The sequence below is a fragment of the Limanda limanda genome, chromosome 3 (genome assembly GCF_963576545.1).
Source record: "Limanda limanda chromosome 3, fLimLim1.1, whole genome shotgun sequence".
NCBI classification, from domain to species: Eukaryota; Metazoa; Chordata; class Actinopteri; order Pleuronectiformes; family Pleuronectidae; genus Limanda; species Limanda limanda.
This window is the reverse complement of record NC_083638.1, coordinates 14,217,690-14,229,659: the sequence shown is the minus strand read 5'-3', so window position 1 is coordinate 14,229,659 and position 11,970 is coordinate 14,217,690. Positions and strand designations below refer to the sequence as shown.

General features: G+C 42.0%; 1 protein-coding gene across 1 annotated transcript; it reads right to left on the bottom strand.

Annotated features, from left to right (window-relative positions):
• Positions 1-4,458: 4,458 nt before the first annotated feature.
• Positions 4,459-8,526, bottom strand: irx6a (iroquois homeobox 6a). The gene is made up of 6 exons (XM_061068867.1): positions 8,461-8,526; positions 7,040-7,315; positions 6,141-6,250; positions 5,637-5,929; positions 4,824-5,492; positions 4,459-4,565 (listed from the first exon to the last, which is right to left on the bottom strand). Exons 1-6 carry the CDS (start codon positions 8,524-8,526, stop codon positions 4,459-4,461), a joined length of 1,521 nt encoding a protein of 506 aa, XP_060924850.1.
• Positions 8,527-11,970: the final 3,444 nt, after the last annotated feature.

Sequence of the window (11,970 nt, the reverse complement as noted above, 5' to 3'; positions counted from 1 at the left end):
CCCCTCATTGACCTGAAACATTATGTTGTACAACATACCACAGTTTACATTCACTGTGAAACTGGTTTCATCCTCTTTTAGAGGTCAAGAGAAATAGAGTACAAGCACTAAATTTGTGTTGTTCACACATATGCCACTGATCTACTAAAGGGATTTCTTTATTTGTGTGTGTGTGTGTGTGTGTGTCTGTAAGTGCACACGCATGACATGTTTATTTTTTTTCATTGTTATTTATATTTATACATTAATCAGACCCCCATTTTACAAGATGCATAGAAAAGGCGAAAATATTTAACAAGTAGATCTCTAAATAACTGCGCTCGCTAACTGCATCCATTCCTCCCAGAGGTTTGAGCTTTAAAATGATATTCATGTGGAGGACTTGAAGGAGTTGCCCTTGAACGCAGAAGTGCTAAAATTCACACTTACAGCACTTCCCTGCAGTTCAAAATAGTTGTGATACGAGAGGCCCATGCACTCTAAATAGGTCACGCTCATATTCAGAATGTCATAAAGCCCATACTTAACTTCCTCAAATATAACTTGCCAACCTGTAACAAGTGGCCTCGCAGTCATTATAAACTCATGTTAGATTTCTGCACTTTCAGATCTGTAATTCTGAAACTTGATTATGGGCACTGCTGCGACTGAGGGACTGAAAAAATAGCAGGTTATAAAAGAGAAAAACAGCAGCACGTGTTCATCACAGTCTCCATCTTATATTTTGTAATTGGTTCATAGCTAAAATAGTGTCTTTAGTCGCCTGGCAATATAAAATTACTTTTAAATTTGACAGTGTTTACCTTTTATTTGAAGGTAAATATGCATCTTAACACGTTTACAATTATAATCCTGTTTCCAAACACTGACTCCAACAGTCAAGTGCCCTGTTGACTTGAAAAGAGCAGAGGGTGAAGGCAGCAACAAGAAAAAGCCCAGTGACCCACGAGTGCAGCGGCAGCGGGGGGGCTCAGATTGACTGTACACTTATGGAAGGGTTTGATAATAATAACAGGCATATACGCATATATAGAGACATGTTCTGATGCTCATGATGGTCACAGATTAATAATGTCAAACCTATTTAAGTATTCATGTTAACCCTCGCTTGTTTTCCTTTTTTTTTTTGAGCCTCATTCACAGATTATCAAAAATCTGTTTTGGATTATGCAAACATGCCCCCTCATTACTCCCCCCCTGCATGAAAAATGTAATTTACCAACAGGAAGGCGTGTATTAGGGAGCTTTAGTCCTGCATAGACCTATATAGGCTACCTAAGGAACTTATTATCCCGTAACATGGTAGTTTGCCACAGATTTCATGTCTGACCTCAGATTAAAGACGCCAGACAAAGAAAATGTCTTACTTTCTTCCCCCCCCCCCCTTCCCCTGTGTTCACCACAACCCACCAAATGTTATCCCCAGTTTTTATTCATTTATTTTTTCCCTTTAGGTTATTTTTCACTTATTGAAATGGTGTTTTTTTTTTTCCAATGGTATAGATGTGAATAGCAATATAGGCTATTGTGGTTTCTGCTCCATGGCGTCCATGCACATCTGCCTGATTGTCTCTGCTCTGTGCATCTGCTTTAGTCGTATGTAAAACACTGTGTATAGGACGGACTAATTGACCTGTTAGCTGCTCCAGGCGTAAGCTGCTATATGAGCCCATCATGGCCATTATCTGCCGTTTCCCCTCAGGTACGTCGCCATGGTGGTAATCCCATTGCGCATGCATCATTACCTTCAATATCATAAGGCAGCTCTCCTTTACAACCCCCCACCTCAATTTAATTAAATTTGGTTGTAAATATTTCATACACACCAACCCTACGTTTTAATGTAAAGACCAACTGATCATGCGTCATGACTGATTACAGCTGTGGAGGAAGAGAGGGGCTTCCAGTTAGCAGCTTGTCATTAACAGGCGGACAGTTACACAGGCCATCAGCCTGAGTGATTCACTTATTATCCGGCCCCTTATCGAGGTGGAGTGAACTGGTCCTTTTTGTTCTTAAATCTCCACAAATTATGCCAAACCTTCTAATCCCAATCTGCTTTTGTACAGTTAAGAATGCTTAAATGAAACTTCTATAGTTTAAAAATGAGAAATGCATCCAGCTCCAACATGGCCCTTTAAATTTACCTACAAGTGACCTTCATTTATCCAATCAGTGACGTTGTGAGTCCCTTTTACTGGTAATGATGTGTAAATGTTAATCAATAAAGCAAAATCCAGCCATTTTTGGTCATTTAATTAACTATGTATATATTTTATCCTATATTAAAAAAAAATGTCTCCTTCAGCTTCGCTTACATCATTTTTTCTCATATTAACTCAGAGAAGAAAAATGAGCTGGAATTTTTTTTAAATAGGCCTAAGTTATTATTCCTGACCTTCCTCATCCTCATCATGTAGATTTCGCCTGGATTTACCGTGGCTCCGTGCGTCTGCCCCTGGCACAAGGACGCACGGGATGACCACAGCGCCTCGGACATCGAGCCTGAATCGCCTTAATACGAGAAAAGACTTTTTATTACAAGTTTAATCCCAACAAATACGACCCCAGAGGACGTTTTTGCGTGGGACTGTTTGCAGGTGTTATTTCCAGCGGTGGTCCGGGAATCCAATTTATTCGTAAAAATCTAAATCTTTTGTTTTTCCTGCTGATGGAAGAACATTTCGCAGGAGATCAAGACGGAAACAAATCAAAACAGGCGTTCACATCCCTACCGAGGAAATCACTGATTTAATCAAGTGATTGAAACAATTTCAAATTATATCACAAATAGGACTAAAGACAGTTTTCATCTCGTCTCTTACGTTGAGGTTGTTTAAAGGCTGTCAATACAATTTGCTCTGCAGAGTAAAATATATTTAAAATTTGTCAAATTTAATATTCCTGTGGTTTGTGCACGGGTTCAAATGAATATACGCTCAGAAATAAGTTTGCACAGCACCCCTTTGTCTTTTTCTATGGAAGAGTTTGATTAAAAAAGTTCGCAATAAGTGTGGAAAAGTTTTTGCTGAGTGCCATTACGCACCACAGACTGCAGTGATCATCTTATTACAGCTGTCTCCATGCGAGGCAGGAGAGCCACAGCACATAACGAGTTGGACCATAGGCAAAACAGACAAATCAAAGGACACTTTGATGGACCATGTGAATCTCCCTGCCGGGTTTGATCCTACAAATGACCTTTTAATTAACACAATGTTAAGTTAGTGCAGCGACTCGCTACACAGGGGACAAAGCGCGCATTCATCCCCCATATTCCTGCCTCGCATGCTCGGCCTGAACAGTAACAAAGTGTTTGATGCCACTTCCGATTAGACGCCAACAATGGAGAGATAATGTCCCCCTTTCTTCCGCAACTTGTGCATTTCACTCACGTCCTCCGCTGCGTTATGAGCCTCCATGGGCGCTGCGCCTTTTACGCACCGAGTCAAGATGATAAACTTTGATCAAATGCACTTCTGCGAATGTTTTAATTGGACGTTTCCTCTGCATGAATAACCATGACACAGAAAAACTCTTTGAAAAAAGTTGTATTGTTAGAAAAAAATCATCAATGGTAAAACACAGGAAAAGCTCACATTTTTTTCAACACAATGACAAAACAAATCTCAAAAAGTCACAGGGGGACCCAGTCCTTTTAAAGTCAGCTTTACATCAGGCAAAATGACACGAAGCCACAGTTGAACATATAACAAAAAATACTTAAAGGAATCCAACCGATGAACACATTTAAATAATAAACAAACAAACAGACAACAATAAATACAGAGAAACACAGAGAAATAAATACGTTTCGCTACACTACACGATTGCCATACACAAATTCGGCCGTTTTCACGTGGCCAGTTTCATACCTTTGCATGTAGAATTTTTTTTGCATAAAGTCTTTGAACACCATAGAAAACAATGTTGTGCAAAATGATGGCCACGTCCACAGTTTGACAGTTCTCACTGCAGCGGCGCCAGGTTGCTCCCATGCGTCCTACTGAGGCTCTACCAGTGTGTCCTTTAGTGCATAATAAATGTCTCTTTATTTATGGTGGTGCAGTTTCCAGAGATCTGCAAGGGGAAGAAAAGGACAGTAGTAGTTATAATAAACTCACAAAATGAGAGGGAATAAACGCTCTTAATAATAATTTTAAATATATATTATTATTGCAATAGAAATGTTAATATTTGGTTTGATATTTAGGTCCTTATATACTTTAGTTGTAACATCATGCATATTGGCACCCTCTCATGTTGCAGCCGATAGAATAAGAGTAAACAACAGATATTTAACAACAGGTGAGGATCAGTGTGTTTTCACCAGTAAGTGGGTTTTTCTTTGCCCTGGGTGTGTGTGTGTGTGTGTGTGTGTGTGTGTGTGTGTGTGTGTGTGTGTGTGTGTTGTGACTGCACTGCTTCCTTTCGGCTCAGTGCAGATGCCCACCTGCTTCACCTCTTCATTACCGTCCTGAATGCAGTGACCTTGTCATCCTGCACGGTCCCACAGGCTTCGCTGAGGTCCGACGACTGCGTCTCTGCTTTGCCACCAGAGAATCCTGCACACACCGAATGAAAGCACATCTTTCAGAAACTGGCCCACAGGGTGCAGGCTGGCACAATCTTTTCACCTCACAACCTTAGAAATTGTATTTTATCTTTATAGAATCCCCACGAATAATGCTTTAACATTTTTGTCAAAGCTAATGTAGTAAAAAGTGGTTATTTCTGTCTGTGTGTATAACAGGGGAGAGTTAAAACCACTTTCATCCCTTCTTATAGACTATGTTAAAAATTGGAGGAGAAAGATCACAAACCTTCAATGGAGGAGTATTGACATGTGTCTTGGAGTGCAGCATAGGATGAGCAGTGCAGTTGGAGGCCCTTGTGACTGTAGCTGCCAGTGCCGTAGACTTTCGAGTGCAAGGATGAGCCCTCAGAGAAGGGGCTCTCAGCAGTGGTGACGCTGATGGCTTCATGGAGGCCTCTCATACCCCCACACTGTCCGATCGGAAGCCTGGTGCTCTGGAGCTGGCAGTCCCCGATTGAGCTGCCTGTCCTCAGCTCAGAGCCGTGCTGCTGAGGGCTCAGTATGACCCCTGAGGCCGCCGTGCGAGCCAGAGACCAGATCCGCGGCTTGTCCGATGCCTCAAAGTGGGACAGGGACATGGTTCCTGCCGAGGGGCCGGTCGAGGAGGGTGCCTTGGACTCCACGGGATCCAGGAAGTCGGATGGGAGAGGAGGAAGAGAGGTGAGGCCTTTGATGGCGCAGGGGAATGCGTGGAAGCTGTTGGCTAAACTCAAATGCAGCTCAGAGCTGCAGTCTCTTTTTTGAGGGACTCCGGACACTGCCATGGCCCTTCGGAGGTCCTGCTCGTCTGCAGCTCCCTTTTCAGAGTCACTGTCCAGCTTGTCACAGTCATCTCCGTCCATGTCGTCCAGATCACTCAGATGCAGATCCTTTTCATCCTTGCAATCACTAGAATCTGCAGGTGGTAGAAAGTAGATTTTAAGGCAACACAGTTCAGTAGATTTATAGTGACGTACTTTGCTCAGAATTCGTTTTGCTCCGGCACCTATATTGCTCAAAGTAACGTGAGAAATTAAAGTTATTTTTTAGACTTGGTTACCTTTGGTGACGCAGTCTTGGTCGCTTTTCACGTCGTCCTTCCTGTCATCACTGGCCTTATTCTTTGGTGACCAGGTCATCTTGTTCTCCTTCTTTAGTCTCCTCCTGGCGTTGGCGAACCAGGTGGACACCTGGGTGAGGGTCATCTTGGTGATGATGGCCAGCATGATCTTCTCTCCCTTAGTGGGGTAGGGGTTCTTGCGGTGCTCATACAACCATGTTTTCAGAGTGCTGGTGGTTTCGCGAGTCGCATTCTTTCGTCTGGCCGTGCCATTAAAGTCGACTGTCCCGTACCTGGACACAGAAACAGACATATTAGTGAAGTTAGTGAGGGATATCAGACTTCTCACACTTCTCTCCATGCAGATATCAGTATGCGGTTACACTATAACCTTTGAACTTCATAGGGCACAAGTGAATGACTGCTTCGATCAGTGGTTTTTACCAGGTTCACTCAAGCTGGTATTACTCATTATTTTAGTGACCACAAAAGACCAGACCTTACCTGTCGTATTGATACTGTCCCAGTGAAGGATCATATGGGTAGTATGCAGCGGTCTGAGTGATGCCAGAGTGTAAAGTGGCTGTGCTGTCCTTGATGTCATACTGTGGATTCTGTAAAATAGAAGGAGAGTTGTTATAACAGTGCAACAAGAGATGTGACTGCAAGTCTAAACATTTTCATCATTTTTGATTTACATACATTTCTTACTTAATTCTTTTCAACCAAGTTTCACTATCAAACTGCCATAAAATCCCAGGAATGACATAAACCTTTCGTTGTTAACTATAATTTAACAAGTTTAATGTATAATATACTAATTTATATTTTTATTTCTTAAGTTATTTTCTGATTATCACAAGATGTTTTTAATTGTTTTAAGGTCAACTATATGCAGCCTTTTCATGGACAATAAATGTCAAAGTTAAAAAAAATACTAAAACAATTAAAGAAAAGTTTCAGCTGCTACAAAGAGCCCATTTAACAAGTCATCTAGTCCTTTATTCACATCACAGTGAATGTGGAATCATTTAATTTGACTTTTCCTCTTCAGCAACAGACACAAGTGCAAATATTTTTAAACAAGTGATAAATGAATAAGGACGATCACTCTCTCTTTTTAACATATCATTAGATTGAAGAGAGAAAGTTCCTTGGTCTTGTCTCTACGATTCTGCCCTTCACCTCAGTGACACTTTCCTTTCCTGTAACTTCTTTCAAAGAATAACAAAGACACGACTGGCTGCAGGATTTAAACGGCTTGTCGTGGCGGATGCGTTTAAATTGATCCAACCAACAAAAACACTGTTGATCGATCAGCCCGAGCCCCCCTCTCCTCTCCTCTCCTCCTCCTCCCCTCTCTTTACGCATCAAATCGAGGCGGAAGTGTATAGGAAGCCCACCAGAGAGGAGTAGATGGCGGATGGGTCGGCGCTGTAGGGGAAGTAGTTGGCGTAGTTCTGGCTGGCGGCGGCCGCGGCGGCGTAAGGGGAGCCGTACATCCCCAGCGCCGCGTTGAGCTCCGTGCGGCTGCTCGCCAGGAGCCGGTTCTCGTAGGACGGGCAGCAGAAGGAGGCGGCGGCGGCAGCGGCGGTCTGGGAGCCTCCCGCCGTCCCGTCAGACACCGACCTGGAAATCGAATCGCAGCAAGTCGTACTGGGGTTTGCCGACACGAAAAACTGCATGAAGAGAATCGTGGACAGACATGGTCATTGGCTGTGTTCCGGCTCCTATATCTGGATGTCTGTGACAAGCGCTGAAATGAATGTGGCATGGTGCGCTGCAGGAAAGGAAAAAAAAAAGGTGCTCACGTCTAAACAAGTTGTGCTGTCAGTAGTGTCGAGTGTAAAAAACGATCGAGCGAAGAGATGTCGTTTGTTTCTGATGCACATGAGAACAATTAGCTTAACTCAGGTGTCATTATTGTAACTTGTGACCTGCCTTAATTCAAGGTAAGTCACTTTTTTTTAGATGATTCGGATGGAGAGATAATATCTTGTATTGGAAACGAGTGCAATACGCGATCCCCCAAAATAAGTCATTTTTCGTGTTTAATAAAAAATAGTACTGCATATGAAAGCAAATTATATCATATAATGGTCATTTTTCTGTGAATATTACGAGAGGAGATGTGCGTAATCCGTGCGTAAAATTGACCTGGTCCAGTTTATCATCGCTTTCAAAATTGAACTTCAGGATGAGACAAATATGAATCAATGTCATTGTCAAGTAAATTACCACTTTGTTGTGAATTTAAAAGATCAGAGTTTTACATTCTATCTTCTCAACATTAAAAAACATAATCGGGATAAAAGTTCGCTGATAACTTTGCCAGCTGTCCCCCCCCCCATCATCCACCTCAGCTTCTTCCAACTTGTCATCATGCGCAATAAACGTGTCTGAAAATCTCGGAAACCCACTTTTACCAAGTTGTAAAAGCTATAAAACCAATCCAGTGTGTTTACATGTCCCAGCAAATTTCAAACAGAACGTTGGCGGATGTGTGTGGCCACAGCACGCCTTACAGCCCAATTACACCTCGCAGCGCGCAATAGGTGACATTCATCTCTATTGTCATCAGAAAAAAAACACGTGAGTTCATTCATAATTCAGTGTAATTGGACACGGGCGCCTGTATATCGATATTTGCTTCAACAACAACTGCAGCAGGCGAAAAAAACAAAACTGTCAATAGTGTCACAGCAGTCACTCTTCCACACATGTTTCTTACAGGAGAAAAAGCGTTCAGGGAAATAAAAGAAAACGTGCAAAAATAAACAATGTATATAAAAGTTAGTAGAAATAAAAAAGCAGAGTGTCTTACCTGTGAAGATGCATTGTATGGGTATCCAAATTGCGAGAAAGACATAGCTGCTTCTTTTGTTACCATCAGCAATATTCTTCACCCTTGATCGATTGCAACCAATTCTACTTCAAATCCACCGTCTTACACACATTTCCACGCACGGCCTTTCGCTCAATAATAGATGACTTCACTCACAGGCGGGAGACTTTTGGGCTGGCACCAGCTGCAGATTGTTTTATATGAATGAATAATCCCCCCCAAAGGACCCGATAAAGAAATGAAATTAAGCGTCATTAAGTGCAAAAAAAAAAAAAAAATTGTTGTTGTTGTGTTAGCTGAAGGAGGCTTAAAGGATAACGTAAGACTTGCAAGATATGGACTCTGCTTGTGCTATTATTTGTGGCTCCATAGTTCTTTAGCATTCGTCCATGCAAGGGTATCAGCGTGACGTCACTGTAATCCCGGAACGGCAGGGTACCAAGGATAGAATAATGTCTTTGCCAATCACGTCCAACGCAGGGTTTTCTTAAGGTGCACTGCGCTCTGCCGTGTCCCGCTTTTATAACACAGTTCTCCCACTGATTTGCCATAGATACAGACAACAGTGTTAGAGTTGGTCATATGGAAATCATTTTATAGATAAATAAATTAGAAAAAACTGCAGATATTTTAACCAGTTTTATCACAAACACGTCAAAAAGAATATAGTTTATTTTATGGGCAAATAAGAATCTCCTAAACGTCTCTTGAGTATTATACATACAGATTTTGGTTTTTAATCACTTCTCTTATGTACTACATATATTGCATATATATAACACCTCCTGTTTTTTAATGTCGACCCCTTGTTTGCCTCTGGCACTCATGGCCAGAGGTCCATCCCGAAGTTAATGACGATGATGTTTCTATCTTTCTCTATTAGAGAGAAGGGGGTGGGGGGGTGGGGGGGGGGTTCCTGTAGCAGGGGAGATTTAGAGAGAGGGGGTGGGAGGTTATTTGGCAGGTCAATAGACCAGTGATTGATGCGCGCCAGGAGACCTACGTGACCATTACGCGTAATGCGTAATTGTATCAATTAACAAATGGATACATGTCCTTGTTTAACCAACGAGCTACAGAGTGAAAATATGCCTTAGAGGTGAAATCCGAAGAGCTTGTTTTAGAAGAGGGGGAAGAAGAAAAAAAGACAGTGGAAGCCCTGCTCTTCGGTCTAATTAAATATCCGTGGATGGGGGCGACGAGAATTGCATTTTAATTGAATGATGCTCACTTGAAAGATGGGTAGAAGAAATGGTGCTGCCTCACATAGAGAAATAATTTTAAGCCTTATTAGATCAGCAGCTCAACCATCACCGCCTCTCTCCTATAAACATAAACAAGCTGAGCCCCCTCCTCATGCGATGTTGAGCACAGGGAGGGATGGAGGGGGGTATTATTTACCCTGTATACATTGGCATTGACAGCTATGATCAGTCTGAGTCATGTGATCTGCCTTTTTCCTTTCTGACTATCTGGGGTGGTGTAAGGTTTCCCTTGTCACTACTGATACCATGTGCACAAATTTTTGTCTGGGCACTGTCTCTCCAAACTGCATGTATGGAGGTTCCTTCCTCCCCCTGGAGACGCTTGTGCGATTACAGCCTTTCTCTCCGAGGGGCGCTAAAGAGCTGCGTGTTGGAGATGAAGATCTGTCAGAGATGTTCTTTGGAGATGAAAGTGGACAGAGTGGTCGCTGCCCAGGCCCAGCGAAGTGCCATTTATTTTACAGATAAAATACAATACATTATGATACAAGAATCCTCTCTCTCTCTCTCTCTCTCTCTCTCTCTCTCTCTCTCTCTCTCTCTCTCTCTCTCTCTCTCTCTCTCTCTCTCTCTCTCTCTCTCTCTCTCTCTCTCTCTCTCTCTCTCTCACAAACACACACCAGTGTTTTTGGGTCCTGAAAGATGCTTATTGCTTGTGACAGGCACCTAAGATACAGGAGGGAACCTGTTGGACAGAACATCCTGCTGCTCGACAGTGAGAATTATTCCCTGTGTTACCAAACTGTACTCAAGCTTAAATGTGGCAGAAGTATTCTTTGAATAAAATATGCACTCTACTTACATCTCTTCCAACTTGTTGATGCTTTCCACCTCCAGCCATCTCTCTTGTAGTCTCACAGATACAGAATTCTCACCTCAGAACCAGGGTCAGGCCGCTCCCCATTTATTTTCAGTCCAAAAATCCCATCCAAAAATAGGGACAGTGCAAATACCCTGAAAACAATGTGTACAAATGAACGTACAAGCCAGATAAATTATAACATGACTCTGTTTTCATTTCTTTTCAAATGAAAAGAAAACATGGCATATACAGGGTAACTGAAAATAAAACCACGTAAGGTGTTTAATATTTGTGGTGTCTAAGATTAGATATCTGAACAATTAAAAACAATATAAATGTCAGGTTTTCCTCACACAAGATAAACAGCGTTATTTTCATCAGCTGCTGCTCAAACTTTAAAATTCAGTTTATCAGAAAAATTCACGACTACAACATTTTTCGTTCGGTTGTAGTTTGTAGAAAGATGTCAATAGTAAGCAACATTTCACATGCTTACCCTTCTTTTTCCCATTAATGGTGCTTAGATCAGAAGTTATTATCTCAGGAGGAGGCACATTGTCATGCCTGTAAACCTCTGTTACATTGGAGGATGCTCAAATGGAAAAGGTTGAAAAAAAAGCTAAATGTAATTGCATGCCGTTGGTCGATGCATTTCTACAAGGGCATGCATGATGGCCCAAGTGCATATGGACAGACTCATGCATAATACATGTCCAGCAGTCAGTGCAGATCTCCCTGAATCAGGCCCAAATGAACACTAATTGTAATGGCAGACCGACCACAGTGCCCTTCCCCAGAAACTGTATGACAACCTGACAATGAACCATTTCTTTACACTGTTTTGTGTGTGTTTATTCATAATCTCATTGTAACAAGGTTTTTTTTTTTTTTTTACGCTAAATCGTTGACAATAGGAATTAGTTATTCATATTTTAAAATGTTTAGGATGTGTCTGTGGCTCTTCACATATATTTATCATTCAGTAAGTCTTTCATTTAAGGGATGTTACACTGTATGTAACATTTAACAGGAAAGGACTCCTTTAAGCCTAATTCATGCTTCTGCGCAGAAGCTATGCTGTAAGTACGCATTTAGCCTATATGCACAGGGCCGAGCATTCATAGGTGAGTGAAAGTCGCGCTGCAATTACACCGTCAAAACACTAGTGGCCGTACAGTTTCTATGCTGGTGTGTTCCGGTTTCTGGTCTGCTTATTTACAACTTACATCAGAATAATGGCTAGTGGATCGTTTCGGAGCTAATAGATGTTGAGGAGAAATTAATTTTTCTCGAAGAAAAGGGCTCAGCGTAATGTGCAAGTCTACGTGTAGGGTGCACATCGTGGTGTAGGGTACGGTGTAGCTTCAACGAAGAAGCATGAGTCGGGCTTTAGCCATCAGGTCTCAACCCAACCTGTGTTTA